The sequence below is a fragment of the Durio zibethinus genome, chromosome 10, assembly GCF_047325235.1.
Source record: "Durio zibethinus cultivar Kanyao isolate XHJ-2024 chromosome 10, ASM4732523v1, whole genome shotgun sequence".
Taxonomy (NCBI): domain Eukaryota; kingdom Viridiplantae; phylum Streptophyta; class Magnoliopsida; order Malvales; family Malvaceae; genus Durio; species Durio zibethinus.
Window position 1 is genome coordinate 27,572,565 of NC_143171.1, and position 23,484 is coordinate 27,596,048.

Genomic DNA, 23,484 nt, shown 5'->3' on the forward strand with positions numbered 1-23,484 from the left:
TATTAGCGAGATGACCTCATTAGTTGTTTCATTTCCTTTTGATAATGGATGAAGTTCATTTGTGCTACTTTCTTCCTCCATGACATGTTCTTTGATGTCTTCACTATTATCAGCTTTCTCAACTTCCTTATCAATCTGCCAAAAATTAATTTTTGTCAATATAACAAAAAGACACCTCTTTATATAATCATAAAGACAAAATATTCACAAGTGTTCTTTACCTCTTCAGACAAAAGGACAGTCTTGGTAACCTCGTTTGCATTTTCATCTCTGTTAACATGGTCTTCATCCTCCAGTTTGTCTTCTGGTTCATCTTTTATCTGTTTCTCAGATTGCTCCACTGGTTTCTCCACTAGAAGAATTTGAGAAGCATTTGTTACATCTGTTTCTTCTCTCTCCTCAATCATGTCTTGAGTTACTTGCCAAGTTTCCTTTGTGGAGCTTTTGACGTGGTCAGATGATGATATCTTAGTCAAATCTTCCACTGATGTAGACTCCTCAGTTATTTCTTTACCTGAATTAACTGCTGTTTTTTCTCCATCGTGTTCATCTCCAACTTCTGACTTCTGTGAGGATTCTGCAACTCTATCCTGCAAATCTATTGGAACAGGTTCCTCGGCAATCGAACTTTGTATCTCCTTGTTCTCTTTGGGATCTAATTCCCTTGGAATCTGCTCATCAGATGCTATTTTATTTGCTTCCTCTGGCTGCTGAATATCATCAATTATTTGATTGCCTTCTGCGGCTGACAGTTCTGTGCTTGATTCCTGATAAAAGATGAAACACAGAGTTGCTCAGTATGATTAATTTCTATCAGTTATTTTCCTTATTTCATGATGCTTAGACTTCATTTGCAGCTCCTAGAATGATTGAGAGACCTGACAAATAGAAATTTAAAATAATAACAGAAAAAAGAATAATTCTAGCTTCAAGAATTTTACTTGCCTTTTCTCCTATATAAGATCTAAGTTATTCTACTGCACTCCCTCTCCCATAATATTTTGATTTTCGAAAGGTCCTTCAATGAGCTAACCATTTTTTATTCTAAAACCTGGAATCTCTTTCATCATTTGAACAGATTCATAAAATCAACAAGACTGTTGCACTTTCTGTTACAGTTACATTTGCATAAAATATTATTCAAATCAAAGTTTGAAGGGAAGATTCAATGTAGTTTGACCTCTTCTGTTACTGTTGTGGTTTCAATCCAGGCAACTGAAGCTTGGCCTGGATCCTCAACAGTTTTGTCTTCAACCTGCTTTTCAATTATATTATTTCCACCGGTCTTTTGAGCTTCGACATTGAGCTGTTACAGATTCAAGCTTCAATATCGATATAAAAAAGCAACAAACAAATAAGATGAACAAAGTTCAGTTTCTGTTTCCTGACCTCTTCATATGTCTTGTCTTCAACCAGCTTATCCTTTTGCTTATCTTTTTCAGAGCCATCTTTCGTTGAATAAGATGTCTCAGTAACTTCCTTGTCATCAATGACCTGTCATTTTTGCCGCCTCGGTTAATAGTTGTCAAAATAATAAATTTACAAGAAAGAGAATGATAGATACAAGAATGAATAGGAAATACATGAAATTATTAAGGTTTTGAGCTAGTATTGCTTACCTCTTCTTTTGAAGCTTCATTCAGTATGATTTCATTTCCTTCATTTGTTTTCTCACACTGATTTTCTTCCTCATCGGCTGTAGTTCCATGCTTTATGTTCTCAGCAGGCAATGCTGAAGTCAAAGATTGCTCATTTGGTTCCTCCACTTGGAGAGCTTGAGCAGAAGCAGTTTCATCTTTCGTAGCATCCTCAAGCTCCTGAAACTCTTCTTTTTCCGAGTATATCTCTGCCGTTTTCTTTGCTTCAGAAGAATCTTCTGAAATCCTGTCTGGAATGTCTGCTTCATTTTTTTTCTCCTCTTCTGTCTTCTCAACGATACTTATATTTTCTTCCTCCTTTTCCTTTGAAACCAACGGAGAGCATGCAGTCCCCTCTGGTTTATTAGCTAAAAGAGTCTGCTCGCCAGTTATTTCACCTCCGGTAATGACATCTAGCTTTTTGGGTACTTCTTCCTTTGTTTCGCCATATTGTATCTCCTCACCTATGGCTCCAGTTCCATGCTCCCTTTCCTCAGAAGGCAATGTAGAAGATGTAGTTTCAATCTGCTCCTCTGGCTCTTCGTTTTGAAGACCATGGTCAGCAATTGTTTCTTCTTCTGAGACTGTTTTAGGCTCTCTTTGTTCTTCATTGGGCAAGCAAACCTCTTCTATTGTCTTTGTGTCAGAAGAATCTTCTTGACTCTCATGTTTTATTTCAGCATCCTTCTGTATCTCTTCTTCAATGTTCTCAATTGGGTGTGCAGTTCTGATCTCTTCCTCCTCAGAAGGCAATGTGCAGGTAGAAATTTGAAGTTGCTCCTCTGGTTTCTCTTCTGGAAGTGTACTAGGGCAACTAATATCATCTTTCAAAATAGTTTCAACTCTTTGACATATGTAATCAGATGATGTTTCTGGTTCTCCTTTGGTTTCTTCAACTTTGTTGGCTTCCAGTTCTTCTGCTGTTAGGCTTTTTGTGGTTTCTGCATCTCGTTCTGTGCCCTTGTCTTCAGAAACATGATCTCCATCTGAAGCTAATTCAATTTTCCCCAATTCATCTTTGTTTGAAGTTTTGGAGGCTTCACTCTTTGTCTCTACAAGCTCATGATCACTGTTTAGTTGGTCCATCTTTTCCACTGTTAGGCTTTTCTCAGTTTCAGCCTGATCGTTAGGCATGTAAAATGCCTCAGGATCTCTCTTGATTTCGTCAGCTTCATCCTTGTCTACAGTTTCCACATTTAGACTCTGCTTTTCCACTTCATCATTGTCATTAGTTGGGACTTGGGGCGTCAAGTCAGAGGATATTTCTTCAAGCTGCACATTCTCTAATTCTTTAGTCTCTTGATTAGCATCACTCTCAATAGTTTCTAGACTCACCTTGACTGAGTTGATATTCGATGTATTTACAATCTCCTCATTCACCTCAGCATCGTTTAAGCTTGTCTGTGCTTTTACTTCTGTCACAGCTACAATATGACTCTCGTCATGACAGAGTTTTGAGTCATCGATAATCTCCTCAATTTTTTCTTCTGCTTCTGTATGTTCATTCTGCACACTTACAGGGTCTCCAGACTCTTCATCCTGTGTCCTTTCTTCTAATTCTTTTATGACATGGGATGCTTCTCTGTCATTGGTTGAATGTTCTTCAACCTCTGAGTTTTCTCCTTCTATTTGTTCCTTGGAGCCAGCTTCCTTGAGACATTCAGTTGAGACTGAACTGTAGTCTTCCACCTGTGAATAAGCAGTTAAAATGTTTAAAAATTTAACATCTGAAAATGCTATGTGAATAATTATTCATTATGTATTACTGGGATGACCTCATTAGTTGTTTCATTTCCTTTTGATACTGGATGAAGTTCATTGGTGCTACTTTCTTCCTCCATGATATGTTCTTTGATGTCTTCACTATCATCAGCTTTCTCAACTTCCTTATCAATCTGCTAAAAGTTTATATTTGTCAATACAACAAAAAGACACTTCCTTAAATAATCATGAAGACAAAATATTCATAAGTGTTCTTTACCTCTTCAGACAAAATGACAGCCTTGGTAACCTCGTTTGCATTTTCGTCTCTGTTAATATGGTCTTCATCCTCCAGTTTGTCTTCCGGTTCCTCTTTTATCTGTTTTTCAGTTTGCTCCTCTGGTTTCTCCTCTAGAAGAATTTGAGAAGCATTAGTTTCATCTGTTGCTTCTCTCTTCTTAATCACGTCTTGAGTTACTTGCAAAGTTTCCTTTGTGGAGCTTTCGACGTGGTCAGATGATGATATCTTAGTCAAATCTTCCACTGATGTAGACTCCTCGGTTATTTCTTCACCTGAATTAACTGCTGATTTTCCTCCACCATGCTCATCTCCAACTTCAGACTTCTGTGAGGATTCTGCAACTCTATCCTGCAATCCAATTGGAACAAGTTCCTTGGAAATTGAACTTTGTATCTCTGTGTTCTCTTGGGGATCTAATTCCCTTGGAATCTGCTCATCAGATGCGATTTTAGTTGCTTCCTCTGGCTGCTGAATATCATCAATTATTTGACTGTTTTCTGTGGCTGATAGTTCAGCGCTTGATTCCTGATAAATGATGAAACATAGAGCTGCTCAGTATGATTAATTTTTATCTGTTATTTTTCTTATTTTATGATGCTTAGATTTCATTTGCAGCTCCTAGAATGATTGAGGGATCTGACAACTAGAAATTTAAAATAATAACTGAAAAAAGAATAATTCTAGCTTCAAGAATTTTGCTTGCCTCTTCTCTTATATAAGATCTAAGTTATTCTACTGCAATCCCTCTCCCATAATATTTTGATTTATAAAAGGTCCTTCAATGAGCTAACCATGTTTTATACTAAAACCTGGAGTCTCTTTCGTCCTTTGAACAGTTTCATGAAATCAACAAGACTGTTGCACTTTCTGTTACAGGTACATTTGCATAAAATATTATTCAAATCAAAGTTTGAAGGGAGGATTCAAAGTAGTCTGACCTCTTCTGTTACTGTTGTGGTTTCAATCCTGACAACTGAAGCTTCGCCTGGATCCTCAACAGTTTTATCTTTGACCTGCTTTTCAGTTGTATCATTTTCACTGATCTTTTGAGCTTCCACATTGAGCTGTTATAGATTAAAGCTTCAATATCGATATAAAAGAGCAAGAAACAAATAAGATGAACAAAGTTCAGTTTCTGTTTCCTGACCTCTTCATATGTCTTGTCTTCAACCAGTTTATCCTTTTGCTCATCTTCTCCAGAGCCATCTTTCGTCAGCTCTTCCGAATGGGAAGTTGAATAAGATGTTTCACTAACTTCCTTGTCATCAATGGCCTGTCATTTTTCCTCCTCAGTTAATAGATTTCAAGATAATAAATTTTAGAAGCAAGAGAATAATAGATACGGAAATTAATAGGAAATACATGAAATTATTAAGGTTTTGAGCTAGTATTGCTAACCTCTTCTTTTGAATCTTCTTTAGGTATGATTTCGTTTCCTTCATCTGTTTTCTCACACTGATTTTCTTCCTCATTGGATTTAGTTCCATGCTCTATGTTCTCGGCAGGCAATGCTGAAGTGAAAGACTGCTCATTTGGCTCCTTCACTTGGAGAGCTTGAGCAGCAGCAGTTTCATCTTTCTTAGCAACTTCAAGCTCCTGAAACTCTTCTTTTTCTAAGCATATCTCTGCCATTTTCTTTGCATTGGAAGAATCTTCTGAGATCTTGTCTGGAATGTCCGCTTCATTTATTTTCTCTTCTTCTGTATTCTCAACCATGCTTATATTTTCTTCCTCCTTTTCCTTTGAAACCAATGGAGAGCATGCAGTCCCCTCTGGTTTATTAGCCGAGAGAGTCTGCTCACCAGTTTTTTCATCTCCTGTAATGACATCCAGCTTTGTGGGTACTTCTTCCTTTGTTTCACCAAATTCTACCTCCTCACCTATGGCACCAGTTCCATCCTCGGAAGGCAATGTAGAAGATGTAGTTTCAATCTGCCCCTCTGGTTCATCATTTTGAAGACCCTCGTCAGCAATAGTTTCTTCTTCTGGGACTGTTTTGGGCTCTCGTTGTTCTTCATTTGGCAAGCATACCTCTTCTATTGTCTTTGTGTCAGAAGAATCTTCTAGACTCTCCTGTTTTATTTCAGCATCTTTCTGTATCTCTTCTTCAATGTTCTCAATTGTGTGTGCAGCTCTGATCTCTTCCTCCTCTGAAGGCAATGTGCAGGTAGAAGTTTGAAGTTGCTCCTCCAGTTTCTCTTCTGGAAGAGTACTAGGGGAACTAGTATCATCTTTCAAAATAGTTTCAACACTCTGAGACATGTAATCGGATGATGTTTCTGGTTCTCCTTTGGTTTCTTCAACTTTGTTGGCTTCTGGTCCTTCTGCTGTTAGGCTTTTTGTGGTTTCTGCATCTTGTTCTGTGCCCTTGTCTTCAGAAACATGATCTCCATCTGAAGTTAATTCAGTTTTCCCCAGTTCATCTTTGTTTGAAGTTTTGGAGGCTTCACTCTTTGTCTCTGCAAGCTCATGATCACTGTTTAGTTGGTCCACCTTTTCCACTGTTAGGCTTTTCTCAGTTTCAGCCTGATCATTGGGCATGTAAAATGCCTCAGGATCTCTCTTGATTTCGTCAGTTTCATCCTTGTCTACACTTTCCACAGTTAGACTCTGCTTTTCCACTTCATCATTGTCTTTAGTTGGGACTTGGGTTGCCAAGTCAGAGGATATTTCTTCAAGCTGCACATTCTCTACTTCTTTAGTCTCTTGATTAGCATCACTCTCAATAGTTTCTAGGCTCACCTTGACTGAGCTGATATTCGATGTATTTACAATCTTCTCATTCACCTCAGCGTCATTTAAGCTTGTCTCTGCTTTTACTTCTGTCACAGCTACAATATGACTCTCGTCATGACTGAGGTTTGAGTCATCAATAATCTCCTCAATTTTTTCTTCTGCATCTCTATCTTCACTGTGCACACTTACTGGGTCTCCAGACTCTTCATCCTTTCTCCTTTCTTCTAATTCTTTTATGACATGGGATGCTTCTCTGTCATTGGTTGAATGTTCTTCAACCTCTGAATTTTCTGCTTCTATCTGTTCCTTGTTTTCCTTGAGACATTCAGTTGAGACTGAACTGTAGGCTTCCACTTCCACCTGTCAATACATAGTTAAAATGTTTAAAAATTTAAAATCTAAAAAGGCTATTTGAATAACTATTCATTATGAATTATTGAGATGACCTCATTAGTTGTTTCATCTCCTTTTGATACTGGATGAAGTTCATTTTCGCTACCGTCTTCCTCCATGATTTCTTGTTTGATGTCTTTACTATCATCAGCTTTCTCAACCTCCTTATCAACCTGCTAAAAATTAATATTTGTCAACATAACAGAATGACACCTGCTTAAATAATCATAAAGACAAAATGTTCATAAGTGTTCCTTACCTCCTCGGACAAAATAACAGCCTTGGTAACTTCGTTTGCATTTTCTTCTCTGTTAATATAGTCTTCATTCTCCAGTTTGTCTTCCTGTTCCTCTTTTATCTGTTTTTCAGTTTCTTGATTCTGAACATCAGTGCTGGTTTCAGGGAATGTTTCCTTACTTTGGTCTTCGGCCACTGGTTCAAAGTCAGATTTGGGCTTTTCTTCAAAACCTTCTAGTGCTAGCTCAGCATTCTGTTTGAAATTGATAAATTAGTTGAGTGTTAGAGAAGTCTGCTACTTAAATGAAGAGAAACAATTGAATGGTGATATGACTTCTGAATGAGATTGAACATTATACACAACCGACTTATTTTTCCAATATGGAAAATACATAAATTTTGGTTTTTGTCTTCTTTTCTTTAAGAAAAGAACTTGAATCTCTGTCATAATTGTAAAATGAAAATTATCAAAATTGAAATGGCTTCCATTTTCATATCTTCAATTTGATTTTGTTTTTCATAACAAAAAAAAAAAAAAAAAAGAGGAGTGAAACGAGTAATTTTCACTAACCTTTGCATTATCATTCACGTTAACCACCTCAGGAATCTGATCATGAGCTCCTCTTGTGAGTTCAGTGTCGTCTTTTCCAATTTCAGAATCTTCCTTCAAGCTTTCTGGTTTTTCCAAGTTCTTAGCTAAATTCTCTTTTTCTTCTATAGCCTTTTCACCATCCTTGCATGAGGTTTCTCCCAAATCTGTGGCTTCATCCAATGACTTTCCATCTTCAATTTTCTCTCTTTCCAATCCTAAATCTGATGATTGTTCATCTTGCAGTGTTTTTGCCTCACAAGCATCAGTTTGATTCTCTAGTTCTCTAGGTTCTTCCACATTAGAGACGTTGGTTTCTGCCACAGAGCTGCATTTTCCAGATTCCTTCTCTGTACGCACAATTGGTTCCTGAGCCATGTGATCCATGACTTCATGTCCGCTTTCCTTTCCAGTATCTTCAGCCTCTGCTTTAGGGACATCTAACGTGGGATTATCCTCATTTTGCATTAATATCTCATCTGTTGCTTGTGACACAGGAGTTTCTGAGCGCTCGTATGGAGCCTGATCTTTTTCTGAAGTTTCATCAGTTATTTTCTCTACAGTGAGTGTGGCCTCATATTCTTCTGAAGGCGAGGTAGATGGTTCCTTCTCTTCATCTCCTAATATCTCTTTCGAGGGAATCTCCTTGGTGGTCATCTCCGTTTGATCTTCACTTCCTGCATTTGGAATTTTATCCTGCATTCCATCTTCTTCTTGGGGACTGTTCATGTCCTTCTCGCATGTTATGGAGGAGTCCAGTGGTTTCACATCAATGTCAGTACTCTCTACACCAATCCCTTCATGTTCAGTCGTTGCTAGGTCATCCTCTACGACGGAAAGAACATTCTTTCTTTCATTCTTTTCCTCTTCTGCTTCAGCTTCTTTTATGTTCGTTTCTTCTGTTCCTTCTGCACGTGATGTGGAGTCCAAATCAGCAGTATTGATGCTTCCTTTTACTGAGGTTTTTTCTTCACTGTCCTTTTTGGACTCCTCGAGCTCAAACGAAGAACTATGGACAAGGTCTTCTTTGACTTCAATTGGTGTTATTTCTTCTCTTGACTCCTTTACATCAAACAGACTAGGATCATTATTTGGCTTTGTTGTTTCCTCTATAGAGTCAGCTTGCTCAATGTTTGAGTTGCTAACCTGTAAAACAATTGACTGTGTAAGTTAGCAAGTAAGAATGATTAAAAAGAAAAAACATTGTTGGACCACTTTCATTTATTAGCCGACCTCTTCTGTTAACTTCATTGGGCTGCTTTCACCTTCCTTTATGCTTTCCTCAGCAATTTCATTACTAATTGATGAGTTGGAGATGTCAGCTATAGGATATTCCTCCAAGTCTGGATTTTCTTTTGTGGTGACTGAAGCTGCCGTTTCTGATTCTTTATACACCTGCATGACAAACAGAATTTCAACTTAAACATGACAAACTACTAGAAGGTAACAGATTGGATTAAAAACAGAAAAAATCACATCAGGCCAAGGGTCGTTCTTTGTGCTAAGTTCATGAATTGAATTTATCATTCTTGGAGATCTCTATCCTTTAGACTGATTTGGAGGTTTGCTGGCCTACTTGCTGATGTTATGGTCTGCATCAGTGGCATAACACCTCTCTGATTGGTGAACTCTTTTTTTGCCCCTTCTTTTTCCGATTTTAAGCAGAATTCACTTCGCATCTTTTTCTTTTACATTGCAGGAACTGAGGAAAGATTCGTGTTGATGATCTGGTTTATTAATGTATTGATAGAAGTTAATAAGGTTATACTCTGTTGGTTCTTTAGGCATGTGCATCCTTGGATGAATGTGGATAACATATTTATAGTCAGAATACTTTATTAGAGTTTCCTAAAGATTTAATTTACTTCCACTCAGGATAGCCAGCCAGAGCTGACAGTTGCTTTCCCTCTCCCCTTATAAGATGCAAGGAAAACGAAGGGGGAAAAACCACTTGCTTTAGCATTAAAATGAAAAAGATCTTAGTTCCTTTTCCCTTTTTTGTTGAGATTTTTTTGACAAAAAATATGCAGTTGTATTGTCCTCATGGCTGTTTGAATGCCTTAATTTAGAGGAAGTATATCTGTTGTATTTTAGCATCTTTCAGAAATGGTCCAATATGAAATACCGAGCACAAAAACTATACATTCCATATATAACTGACCTCTATTTCGGGTTCTCTTTCCTTGTTTTCTTTCTCCAAAGAGTCCTCCTTATCTGTTGCTGATGTGGAAACTTCAAAGTTGTTCTCAGCTTTACTGTCATCCTCTATTTTCTGCATTTCAATGTTATAAAACTTCATCAGTGGCTTGAATTGAATGGACCAGACCTTTTGAATTGAAGTAGGATAAAGCAAAAAAACTATTTAATGCACAGCCCTTTTGATGGGGTACAAGACTTTCTGGTTGTGCTGTTTTGCATTTTGTGCATCTATTTACCTCTTCTATGGATGTCACTGCTGCGGTATTCTCTTCTTTAGATTTCTCTTTCATTGTCTCTGTCAGCAGTGTAATCTGGTCCTTGTCTTCCTGTAGAATTTGTTTTTCAGCATTCTCAACTGTGTTGTCTGTTTCCTGCTTTTCACATACCTGAACAAAAAATATATTGAAAGATTGGTGAAACATGGAGGTTTCAGCTTTCAACTTAACATCAAGACCAAGGCTCTGCAAAATTTTAAAAGCCATCCAAATCTCACCTCCACTTCAGGTGTCTCTTCTTTTTCATCTTCTTCATTAGATTTCGGTGAGTCAACTATAATAGCACATTCTTCCTTTATGATGGACTTTGGACCTTCACAAACCTGCATGAAGAATAAGGTTAACTTTTATTAACAATTATAATGATGATCTCTCCTTTTTTTCCCTTGCTTTTTCAGGAAAAGAGTTTAAAATTAAAAAATATATATTGTAATTGAGTTAGTATTCATGCTTTAAAATTAGACCTCTTTAGTTTCTTCCTGTTTCAAGTTATCTTCTATGTTCTCCATGGCATCCTTTGATTCAGGTTTCTCTGCAGTACAATCTTCTAACTCCCGTTGTATCCCCTCTTCTTTGCTCTCCAGAGCTTCATTGCTCTCTGAACATTTTTCAGAGCCCAAGAGATAAACCTCTTTTACATTCTCCTTATCCATTTCACTTGTTTCTGATTTCAAATCTGTGGTTGCTGCTGCTTCTGTGAATATATGCTCTGGATTTGTGCTATCTCTGCTTTGACATGCCTCAGATACATCTCCATCATCTTCTTGCTTTTCCTTGGATGCTCCAATTTCTTCATGGACTTGTTCTTCAGGTTGAACATCGGAGAACTCGTACTGCTTTTTGTCTTCCTTTTCCACTGGTTGTCCAGCTAATGAATCAGCAACATGGAAATCATCAGCATTCTTGTTTGAAATCTCAACTTCCACGGTTTCAGTATTCTCATTTACTTCAATTTGTAGTTGATCCTGTAGGAAGCACAGAATTTATGTTAAACCCTGGCAATAATATATATGATTATGACACCGTTGATATTAAAAATGAAAAGAAAAAAGTAGTATGAAAACTGAAAACTGGAAATTGTTTTGACCTTTCTTTTTGATTCTCCATTTTCTCTGTCAGCATCAGTATTGGTCGGTTTGTCTTCCATCCCTTCTCCCTCGAGTCTTTCTTCATGATCTTTGACAGATGTCACTTCTTTGATGCTTGTGCTTGTTTCTGCATTTTCCTTCTCTGATTTTCCCTCCTGACTCTGCTGTACAAAATCAACATTTTCTACTTCACTATTATCTCCTCCAGGCATTGGAACAGTAGAATCCTCTTCCCTTTTCAGTTCATCTGAGGCCTCTGTCATCGCCGGCTCTTTGTCTGTGGCCTGCACAACTTTCACGTCCACCCCAACATTTTCTGATTCAGAATTTGAATAATCTTTACATAAATTACTCGACATGCCTGAATCTTGGTCAGTTTTCTCAGTGATTTCACTTTGTCCACTTTCTTCTGTTGGACTCTCAACAGTATTCTCTGTCCCAATATCAGAGCCTAAGTTGCACGTGACCTGATTGTCTACTTCTTGCGAACATAGCTCTTCTGTTTTCATGACAGAAGTATTTAACACATTCTTATCTTGTATGCCATTATTTTCTCCAGTGATGCATTTGATCTCCTCACGTGATTCTATTGTAGCTTGGCTTTTGTCTTTGATTATGATACTGGAGACCTCTTCAAGTTTCTCATCCACTTCTGACGCAGGTTCATGCACGCAAGCTACATCCTCAATTTCTGCTACTGTTGAGGTTGTTTCATGTTCCTTGATCTCTGAACTTTCTGCTACTGTTGAGGGTAAGGTGTCTCCAACACTATCAGAAATTATTTGATCCTTTCCCACTATGGCAGGCTGCTTCTCTGGTTCGGTGTCTTTGACTTCTTTAACAAGATTGGAGTTATTGGCCTCAGTAACTGGCTCATTAGCCTCCTTCAAGCTGTCAATTATTGGATCAGGAGTGTCAATTGAAGCTTGTTTCTTGAGCTCTAACTTGGTGCTGGACTCAATATCAACATTCTCATCTGTCCTTGATCCTTCATTTTCTTGTGAGTAATTTGTTTCTTCTTCCAAGCTCCCACGTGTCTCTTCCACTGAAGAATCTCGGTCAGCAATTACCTCAACCTCCTCCACTCTTTTCTCTCCTACAACATCGAGGTTCAACTCATCAATGCCATGAACTATGTCACCCTTTTCCATTCTGTCTTCTGTTGCTTCCTTCACTTCATCCACAGTTCCTGCCACTTCCTCAAGCTGAATCTTTTTGTCAACCACCATCTTTTCTTCATCCTCTGGTATCTTCTCTGCTTTAAATGCAGTGTCATCAACCTCCCTGTGCCCTGACATTCCACAGGTCTCATTGGCAACCGTGGAAATCTCAGGTGATATTAAAAAACCTTCACCCTTAGAGATTTCAGGATTGCCTTCAGAGACTGTATTCATGGCTTCAACCCCATTATTACTGGCTACTTCCATGTTTTCTGCTTTAGCTGAATATTCATCAGTTTCAGCAGGCTGGATCGATCCACCTTGGAATTTCTTCAAGCCGCCTGGTAGAAACTCGACAGCTTTGTCACACAGTTCCAAGGTCAACTGTTTGCTCTCCTCTTCAGTTTTCTGCATGCAGAATAAATATGTTTTTTTTAATTTACATTTACAGAATGGTGGTAGAAACCTGCATTTTTATTCTTTGAAAGAATAGGCTTCTTTGGTAACAATATTAGATTTGGAAAAGTTATCCATTTCTGTTCTTTTTTTTTCCTTTTCCAGTGTGAACAAATCTTATTTTTGGAAGAATAGGCTTCTTTGGTAACAATATTAGATTTGGTAAACTATTCCAATTCTGTTCTTTTTTTCCCTCCCAGCACAAACAAATCTTATTTCTGAGAAAATTGTCGGAGGCACATATGGAATGAAGTCAACAGGAAAAAAGGCAGTACTTCTTCGGTATGGTAAAATCAACTTTCAGTTATGAAACTTCAGCATGCTGCATTATACTATTCATTTTGAACTTTCTTTTATTTTCCCCCTAAAATGACTCATATTGAACTACCATTTCATAATAACAGAAATCAAATGCAAGTGTACCTCACTACTTTACATTCATTTAATCAAATTATATGAGGAATAGGAAGACGAAGACAAGGTTTGACCAAAGAATTTTCAAATAATAGTGACATTAGAGCAAGTTGGCTGTCAGATTGTTATATCAGAATCAGATCCTTAATATCTTTACCAACCTTATTCAAGTTTAGGCAAGTAAATCCGATTTTAACAAATTACTATGTTTGTGGATATATTTCTATATTGGTAATGCTTAAGACTTAATCAAATAGTTTGTGAGGAGTTTGATGCTTAAACTTACATAAGGTAGACTTCTTTTCATCAATAAGCTGGTCATTCGTTCGCTCTAATGGATATTTTGTTTTTGTAAATCAATATAAGTAAGCAGTTATGTTATGCTGATGCAACTAATCATCAAATGTATTTGTTTGAACTTTCTACTTATTCTGTATGCAGATATTCACCTAAATTATTATGTTTTTTGGCCAAAAGATATTCACCTAAATTATTGATTTTAGGATTTGTAAAGAAGTGATCTTTATTAGTTATTTGCGAAAGCCAATGTTTTTGATCTGGCATAATCCTGAAAAACAGAACCCGAAGCTTAGCTTAATTGGTTCATGCAGTTACCATTATATATCTAACAAGTTGGGATTCAAATCTCACTACTTGTAACTCTTTTCCCCTATTTTCAGGCTGCGGACTCTTTTTGACAAAAACCTTATTTTCAAGTTACAGCCTTTTTTGTACAAAAAGGTACTTAAAGGGAAAATAACTTTTTAGCTGCATCCATTTTTTATTTAGCTATGCAGAAAAGCAAGTACTATTATCCTAATGTTCTAAGCAGTATGTTCTTTTGAGAATTGAGACTGAAGTTGATACTATTATCCACATAACTTTTAAGCAGTATATTCATTCGAGAACTGAGACATCTAATAATGGCTCGAAACAATAAATCAGAAACTCAAGACTTAGTTATGGTAGCTATAAAGTTTAGTAAGGTTATATTGATCTGTTGGGCTTTGTTGAATGGAAAATATGCTTTGAATCTGAGCTATAAGCTATGTTCTTAAAAACTTTTCTAGAACTGATGATGCTGGTTAAGCTAAATCTTGGCTGTGTTATCAAGTTGACAGAAGTTTCGGTGAAGCTCAAGCAACTGTTCTCATGAATGTGTTGTATCACTTCAGAGGTTTTATTCCGTATGGATCAAAAGAATATAGTAAGTAAAGATACTGGATCTAATCTTTATTTTGAAAACCAAATAGTTTGATAGAAAGAAAAAAGAGACCTACAGATATTGATTGCTCTATTGGAAAAGGAAGGAAAGACCAGATCACCTCTTTTTGGGTCTTTATGCTGATTAAAAAAGGAGAGTATATGCTTCATCATAAAAGAATAATAAAAAAGCTCAGAGCTCATCCAGTTTTAAGTGTTTCAAGAACATCGAAAGTTAAAAAACTGCTATACAAAGATGAAACCAGATGCATGACCACCTTTCTGATTTTACCTGTTCTGAAACTGCAGTATCCTTCTCGATCAAAGACATGTCATCTTGCTAACTTCCTATGGTTATGTCATGCATGCTATGTAGTAAAGTTTGATTGCAAAGTATGTATTTCAGTATTCAGAATAGGCAGAAGTAGTAAAAGAGTATATATGCACTTCAAAATTATTAGTTAAATGGAAAATAATCACAACATAAATCATGTAAGAGGAAAGAACTGTACCACTACAGAAATGGGTTCTGGAATGATCTCTGCTTCAGTTGCCATCTTGTCATGCAGAAGTAATCGAATTCGAATCCGAGAATTCTAGAGAAACTGCCTTTGATTTGAAACTTTCATTACTGTAAATTGGTGGATGATTGTTAGATATCTATATTGATCTGCTGATGGATATATTCTTTAAAGTAGGCTATAAGCTGACAAATGCCACTTGGTACTCGCTAATACACATGCTAGTTGGCCATACATGCAAATTGGCCCTACTGATTGGTCACTCACATGCCTTGGGATGGCTAATACAGCTCTGTTGAAAATGCAAAATATCAGCTTCCGGTTAGATCAATTGATTTTAGAATGAAAATTGTTGAGATGTTTCCACTTACAGAAAGAAGCTGCCAAATCCTTTTAACAGTTTCTTTTTTGTCTGAAGGCAATGTGATCAGCTATCTTGTGGGCGTTCCAACACCTTTGGTAAATAAATTTGTGGCTAATTCTTCACAATTAACTTTAAAGTTGTGAACTTAATGCTCTAACTCTCCTTTTTCTTCACTTTCCCCTTTTCCATTTTTGCCAGGCACATTGACTACAAGCTTGACCATGCAAAAAAACACCAAACTGTAAAAAGATCTAGATCAAGTTAGGTCTTCTTAGAGTCTTTCCAAGGGAATTTTTAAACAATTCTGAAGCAGTGGAGTGGAATGAGATTGAAGCAGAAGATGAAAAACTAAATTAAGTCGAAGGCTAGCTTGGTATGCTTATATCTAGATCTGACAATTCGTGTATCTGAGATTTATTTGTTTTGTATCAAACACGAAAATTATCATGTTATAATTGGTGTTGACACATCAAATATAAAACCCAATTTTTAGTTTTTGTCAAATTTATATAATTTTTTTTTTATCATTTTCGTGTCGTGTCTAAAATTACTATATCACCCTTTTGCAAATACAAATCAAACTTTTTGTTGCCTCTATATTAAGCATAATATTGATATGAAAGTTTTTCTAATTTACCTACTTGAAACAATGAAAGATATCAATTTTATGGTTACTTTGATTGTAAAAAAGGCATTGAATTAGAGAAGCAGCAAACTCTCAATATCAAAAGTGGTTGTAAACTGGTAACTTTCATTAATTTTTTTAAAAATTATGTATTACCTAATTATGACAATATGATAATCATGATAATTAAGAATTTTCAAAGCAAAATGCTTATCTAATCAAAGCATAGTTAGATTTTGATTATAATTGTCTTATATATAATAGTCAATAATTGGCTACTTTGAGTGAGGTCCCATCATTTGGTGCCCAGGAATCTGTCTCACTAACCATGAACTTCCCATAAATAATATTTTTATGAAAAAAAAAGGGATGCTTTTTCCTTTTGAGTATTGGTTGAAATTTTGCTTAGAAATATATATCTTTTTTATGGCAATGGCAATGAAATATGTAAAGGAAGGCTGTTGAAATTGAAATGTCCATGATAACAACTTTAAAGGGACCGCTTGCTTAATTTCATGCCTCAATTATTATTACTGCTTTGGTAGTTTTTGAAGGTCTTTTTTTTTTTTTTTTTTTTACGGGTGCATAGTTTCATGAACGAAAATATATCATTTACAATTACTGTAATATAATTAATTAATCATAAGTTAACATTATATGTGATATATCAAAAAAATTATACAAAATTCAAGTTTTTAAGTGATGAATTATGCATAATTTTTTGTTATGATTGATTAATTTTAATATTATAAGAAACAAAATTATAAGTGATATGAATCCTTCATGTACGTGATGATTCTAAATTTTATTTTTTGAAATAGTGAAAAAGTACAAATTATTGGGTTTGTTGATCCAATTTAAGTCATATAAGCAAAGTAATTTTCAAAGTATAAGCCAATCCTTTTCATATTTATTGAACAAATTGATCATACATAAAAAAAGTAATTTGTGAAATAAATCAAAATTAATAATAGCTTTTGACTTTTAAACAAAAAACTTGAATCTTTCAAACTTAAATCATACAAGCAAAGAAATTTTTAATCTTAATAAATCTAATTTTTTTAATTGAGCAATAAAATAAAACGTTGTAAATATTAAATTCTGAATTTTAAATATATGATTTAACATCATCTCGTAAAAGTGATATATAAATTAATTAAACTAAATTTAAAATTTAAAGCTTAATAATAACAAATTGATTATACATGAAAAAAGTAATACGTGAAATAGACTAAAATTTTATTTGGATAGATAATGAGATTAATTACGGTGAAATTAAAAATAATAATAAAATTTATTATAATTATAATTAAAAAAAATATCGTAAATATGATTAAAAAAAATTTAATAAAAAATTTATGTTGATTTAATCTTATTAAAATTAATATTTACATTCAATTAAAGATATAATAAATTTAATCATATAATATAAAAAATACGATGAGTTCCAAACTACTATTAAAATTAATAATCGCTATTGACTTTTAAAAAAATACTTTATTCTTTATCATTGAGCTCATTCTTATCTCATTTGATTGCCAATAACAATACTATTTGATTTAGGCATTCTTGCGATTTTTTCAATGGTTGCTGACGTGTAAGAGCTCAAAGACATCTCGACTCCACGTCAGCTTCCATTAGATTAAAGAGAATTCCAAGCTGTCAAGTTCCAAGTAGATAAAATTCTCAATTACGTGTTTGTGTATAATTGTTTCATGTATATCAATATTTTGAATTTTTAAATAAATAATATTTGAAAATTTTAAAGTTAACGGAAGAACAATTTCATTGAAACCGACCAAACAAAAATTTATTGTCTTCGTCTGCCGCCCCTGACGTGGATAAACATTCATTCCACCAACTTGCGTTTTACCTTTTCAGCTCATGTAAAAATTTTTTTGCAACAAAAATAATTAAGACAGAATTACTAGGATGTCTTTTTGTTTTGATCAAATTGTTTAAGGCTCATTTTTTTTTAATAAAAAAATTTTAAGTTTAAGTCATATCGATAATAATTTATTGAAATAATTTTAATTATACGATTTATAATTATTTATTTTAAATTGTCAGATATAATATATTTTATTGTGATTCGAGAAATCGAATAATTTTTTATTTTTATTTTAAAAAAAATTGTACCCTCTTTAATTTTGATTAAAACAATAAATAATTGAGAAATGTTTTTGACTTCAAAGGACAATCAATAATTCATGAAGGACCACAAATATCATATATATATATATATATATATATAAAAAAAACTTTGATTTTGCTAGAAATTTGAAGAATTTGGAAAATCAATAGAACCAAGTTGTTTCTAAATTTTCTTATAATCCAAACAAAATTTGCTTCAAATTCTAGTTTATTTCTCTATTTAGAAAATTTTGGCTTAGATTACCACTTTCAGTAGGTATTGCATGTGAATTTTGTCTAAGCTTTTTCATTTTCTTCGTCTTTTATGGAAAAAAATTAAAGAGCTTGTTTTTTTTTTTTTTTTACACATTTGCAATTGAAAGAAGGGTTCGCTTTCAATCAAATTCTATTTGATTTGATATTTGAAGACATTTATTAGGATCAAATTCTGTATCACTAATAAACAAATCAAATCAACGTAAATTTATTTATAATGAGATTTGAATTTAGAATTTTGAAATTTGTTTGATAATAAAACAGACAAATATATTGTCATCACAATTGAGCTAGTGAAGCATTCAAATCAAACAGAAGTACGTTGTTTTGCTCATGTTTTTTTCAGGTTGGCCGGTTTTACATCCACCAATTATGAATTACTATGAACAATGGAGCAAACCACGAACTTGGTTGGCCATGTCAGTGTCTCAAACTCAATAAAAAATAGATACGATGATTTATATATTTATATTATATAAAATATTAAAATTTATGTATTCATATAATATTTTATATAAATTATAATAATTATATATTATAATTTATATTAATATAAAAATATAAAAAATATATTTTTATTTTATTAATCATATATAATTATTACAAAAATTTTTAATCGTGATATTTTTATATTTTTTATCATATTTATATCATATCAATATATTAAATTTTATATTATTAGATTTAAAAAACAGCCCAAAGCGTCCCATTCATTTGGTCATGGTCGGTCAATAAAGGGGGAGAATGTAGATTAAATAATACAGATAATGGACGGTTCTTTCATGGGTCCATCTTTGATGTGAACTACTCTTTATCTTTACCTTCCATCAAAACCTTTGATAAAGGGCTTTTGTTTTAACCCTAATTTGAACCAAAAATTCATGGAAATTTTGGTACCAAAAAATTGAATGGTAGATGAATGAAAATGAAACAAACCTGCAAGAATATTTTCTTTTGACTTGGATAACCACAAACAATGACTAATAATCTAGGAAAATGAAAGTTGGAATTGATGATATTAGTATAGATTGGATGAATTGTAAGAATAATGCTATAAACTATCATTTAAGAATGTCAAATTCTACGTTTGAGATATGAAAATGATGAAATAGTTTAAAATTTATATATGATAATTTGAAATATGATACAGTGATACAATATGAAAACGATACAAATAGAATATATATAAATAACATGACTTAAAATAAAAAAAATTATAAATAGATTTAATAAAATCAAAAAATTATATTTTATATTTTCATATTTATACGAACTGTGACATGCGATTTTTGTATAAAATACGATATAAATATAATATTTTACATGATATGATAATACGAATTATCAAATCTATTAAAATTTTAACATACAATTAATTAAGTAGATTTAATAAGTGATGTTTTGTCTTTAGCAAAAAAAAAAAAAAAATAGTTAAGTAGTGATTTGATTCGAATGGTTTTTTACTCATAGCCAATTAGCTTAATGGTTTTAGAATCGGCTTCACAGCTAAAAATATTAAATTTCAAATTTTAATCATAATACAAAAGATAAAAAAAAAGTTATATTTTATTATAAAGTTTGGATTAAATTAAGATACCAAATCCAAATACTATTTTTGGTAAATATGATCTAACTTTGTAGAATGGTAGGTTAGCTTCACTTGTCACCATAAATCTCTTTTTTTTTTTTTTCTTTAATTGCAAGTTTGGAATCTAAAGATTTTCTAGTTGCAAGTTTTTAAGTTTTAATTATCCAAATGGACAAAAGCATTTTTTTTTTTTTTGGTGTAGATATATAGGGTTTATTTAGTTTTGTATTATTTTTTAGAGTTCATAAGCTTTACACCTATTGGTTGGAGTCTTCAAGCCAAAATATGACGTGCTTACTTCTTAGCAGTAGTGTATCTAAAATTAAACAAGAAATTACTTGTGGGAGTCAAAATATCAAATTATTTGCATAAGATTTAAATTATTCGTAAATGTTCGGGTCAAGTCCAAAATTTAAAATTTGATTCAAATTAAATTCGATCCATAAACATGCTTAATTCAAGACTATAAAATTTACCTTATTGTTGGATGATAAGTTTTATACTATTATTTTACACAAATAGTGTCAAACAAAGGAATGAATAATGGTTAAAAGTAGAAGATGAAAGAGTTGGAATACATATATATTGTATCAAATAAATTGAGGATTTATTTGAATGGATAATAAAATTAATTTCAATGAAATTAAAAAAATAATAAAAATTATTATAATTATAATTAAAAATTTTATATTAAATTTTATTAAAAATGATATTTAAATTTAATTGATAATACAATCAATTTAATCGCATTGCATTAAAAATGTAATGAAATCTATAATCTTATTGAAAGTCTAAAATTCTAATTCAACGGCTGGAAAATTTTGGGTCCAAAAATGATAGGGACCCAAAGGATGAGGCAAGCAGGTGATTATAGCCTCGAAGAATATAGGGTGGCGCGCAGCCAAAAGCTGTAGGTGGAGCCATGTCAGCTCTCTTATATATTACTAGGATTTGCTTGTTTCCTTTTTGGATCGATGGTTAAGGCTGGGTGGCCATGCCGGCCATTTGCCACCGGCCCCCACCGGCCCCCACCACTGAAAGGGGCAGGGGGCCAAGCCAACCCAATGTCGTCATTTTTGTGAGCACGCTTCATACCACGAATATGAAACAGGTGAATGTTTCCACCAGATTCGATACCCTCCAAAATTTATTCATTTGGCTGTTTTTTTCTTTGAATTTAGTATTCTAAATTTCTCTTATTGTCAACTAGTAGAAAATTTGAGACTACAGAAAGAATAAAAGAGAAGAAAATTTGGTTTTAAGACATCAAGGGTACTGTTTTAAAAACTTTTCAACTTAAAATACAATATAATAACATAATATAAATACAATATTAAAATATAATAAAAAAATTATATGATTTAAATTTTTAATAATAATTTTATATGAGTTTAACATAACTAAAATAAATATTTTATATTTTTATATTGATATAAATTATGATATAAAATTTTCGTATAAAATATAATATAAATATATAAATTTTAGTATTTCACGTAATATGAATATATAAATATGTTTATAGGATTTAATAAAACTTTAAACTCTTAAAATTAGAATTAATAAATTAATTATAAAAAAAAATTTATTTATAATAAATAAACAATCACAAATTTTTATTCAAATAATTATAATAATCTGTACAATTATAAATTTAAATCCTATCATTGATTTCTTTTTGTTACCTTAATCTCATAACGTACGAACACCACCGTAAAATACAACATACTCTTAATTACCATGATTTTGAAACATAACAAACAAAATTATTAATACATGACCAAATATCATAAGACAGAAATAAAGAAAACAAAAAAAAAAAAAAGTTGTGTGTGAATAATAATCTCATGGGAACTAAATTTGAAAAATTTAACTGCATTTTCATTTACTACATTAATGTTATAATGTAAAGAGAATTATTGAAAGAAAAAAAAAAGGAGTAAATTAAAGAGATCAGCTCAGGGCTGAAACCTAGAACTATAGTGGACACTAGGTTTATAACTGAACCAAAATTTTTTTTTTTTTTGGATGATGGAATAATTTCACATTAAATTTTTTTTATTGCTCAAATTAAATTCAGCATTTAATTTTGTTTTGGATGCTGTATGTGTTACGAATCTAAAGAAGAGTCATGAATCTCATATCGAATATAATAGGAGGGTCACTGGAGTATAAAAAGGTTCACATCACTTCTGTTACTTTTTGTAGGATAAAATCGTGAGATCAGGAGGTCAGAGCAGACATTACCTCACAAGGGTGTGAACCGTGACGATTAGTTTGATCTGAAAAGTTGGATGAGTGGATGCCCAGGTCCCGGAGCCGCGCGGGTTCGGAGCTTAACTCTTGACCCGTGACAAATAGTATCAGAGCCAACTCTAAACCATTCGATCCACACTAAGCACCTAAAGGGAGATAGGCAGGGTGATCAGTCTCCGTGACGAATGCGTCATAAAATTGGGTGCGAGAGAATGTCACGGACCTAAAGAAGAGTCTTGAATCTCATATCGAACATACTAGGAGGGTTACTGTGGTATAAAATGGTTCACACCACCTCTGTCTTGTGAGGTGCCTTTTGTAAGATAAAATCGTGAGGTCAAAGGAGTCAGAGCAGACAATACCTCACAAGGGTATGAGCCGTGACGGTTAGACTGATCTGAAAAGTCGAATGAATGGATGTCTGAGTCTCGAAACCGCGCGAATTCGAAGCTTAAGTCTCGACCTGTGATATATGGACTTGCTTTATACTATTTTTTTTGTTTTAAAAAATTTACCTTTAGGTTCAAACATGCACAATTAATACTAATTTTTTTTGACAAAAAAAAAAAATTTAAGACAAAGGGAGGCTTTCCGAAGTTAAGGTGAGGGTAGATCATAAATTTTAAAGAGAATTTATATTTGATTTGTATATCGTCAATCAAAAGAGATTATTCATAATTAAATTCAAATTTAAATTTTATAAACAAAATAGTCCAATCTTACCATCTCAACCAACTTTTGTTGATCAATTAATACTGGTCATAACTAGCCAAACAATATATTATTGAAGAACACTCGCTGGATTTGAAATTATAAAAAAATAAACTAAAAAATTTAACTTTAAATTTTAAAAAACATGTGAGGTTTTTTAAAGATAAGGTATAATTAAATTTCATAAAAAAATTTAAATTTTAAATATGACAAATTAAATAAAGTCATGATTCGAATTTAAAATTTAATTTAAATTGATTTATATAATTAGATAATATTTAAAAGGTTTAGTATTTAAATCTCAATATTTTTAATATTTTTTTATTTTTAGATCATAATTTTTTTTTTAGACAAAAATTTCACAAAATATTGGCTCATTTTCCTCTCATTTGGACTATGATCAATCCTTCCATAGACATTTTAATGGGCTAATAAAAAAAAAATCTCAATTCGTCTCATTCTCAGCCCATTTTACTTACTACTAACGGAACGACGTCGTGTATGAATTCCTTTTGCCAATACGCCGGTGATTGTTCTTGTCTGGGCAGCATCACTTCCTAGAAACCAATAATGTCAAAACAAAGGGCAAAATCGAAAACTCCCACAAATCTCGGCGGGAAA

At 33.2% G+C, this 23,484-nt stretch overlaps 1 protein-coding gene and 1 long non-coding RNA gene across 9 annotated transcripts in view; one reads left to right on the forward strand and one right to left on the reverse strand.

The window, feature by feature from the left end:
* Positions 1-15,024, reverse strand: part of LOC111293070 (uncharacterized) — a 34,887-nt gene extending 19,863 nt beyond the window's left edge. For 3 of the 6 annotated variants that reach the window (XM_089767080.1, XM_089767082.1, XM_089767078.1), the window contains exons 1-20: positions 14,902-15,024; positions 11,156-12,724; positions 10,533-11,033; positions 10,287-10,391; positions 10,030-10,179; positions 9,756-9,866; positions 8,828-8,989; positions 7,577-8,740; positions 7,028-7,258; positions 6,822-6,941; positions 5,038-6,735; positions 4,787-4,912; positions 4,578-4,703; positions 3,619-4,164; positions 3,413-3,532; positions 1,620-3,326; positions 1,390-1,494; positions 1,181-1,306; positions 222-767; positions 16-135 (exon numbers count right to left, since the gene is read on the reverse strand). In XM_089767080.1, the coding sequence (XP_089623206.1) occupies positions 16-135; positions 222-767; positions 1,181-1,306; positions 1,390-1,494; positions 1,620-3,326; positions 3,413-3,532; positions 3,619-4,164; positions 4,578-4,703; positions 4,787-4,912; positions 5,038-6,735; positions 6,822-6,941; positions 7,028-7,258; positions 7,577-8,740; positions 8,828-8,989; positions 9,756-9,866; positions 10,030-10,179; positions 10,287-10,391; positions 10,533-11,033; positions 11,156-12,724; positions 14,902-14,946 (9,378 nt within the window). In that variant the 5' untranslated portion in view covers positions 14,947-15,024. Of the gene's footprint in view, positions 1-15; positions 136-221; positions 768-1,180; positions 1,307-1,389; positions 1,495-1,619; positions 3,327-3,412; positions 3,533-3,618; positions 4,165-4,577; positions 4,704-4,786; positions 4,913-5,037; positions 6,736-6,821; positions 6,942-7,027; positions 7,259-7,576; positions 8,741-8,827; positions 8,990-9,755; positions 9,867-10,029; positions 10,180-10,286; positions 10,392-10,532; positions 11,034-11,155; positions 12,725-14,681; positions 14,801-14,901 lie in introns of those variants that run through there. The other 3 variants (XM_089767083.1, XM_089767081.1, XM_089767079.1) reach the window with 2 other exon arrangements.
* Positions 12,567-15,224, forward strand: LOC111293073 (uncharacterized). 3 transcript variants are annotated; one of them, XR_016345912.1, is made up of 4 exons: positions 12,567-12,695; positions 12,973-13,054; positions 14,301-14,393; positions 15,088-15,224. It is a non-coding gene; the product is annotated as an uncharacterized LOC111293073 (long non-coding RNA). The 3 variants fall into 3 exon arrangements; XR_002690557.2 differs by lacking the exon at positions 14,301-14,393 and adding an exon at positions 13,867-13,927 and having other exon boundaries at positions 15,088-15,184; XR_016345913.1 differs by lacking the exon at positions 14,301-14,393 and having other exon boundaries at positions 15,088-15,215.
* Positions 15,225-23,484: the final 8,260 nt, after the last annotated feature.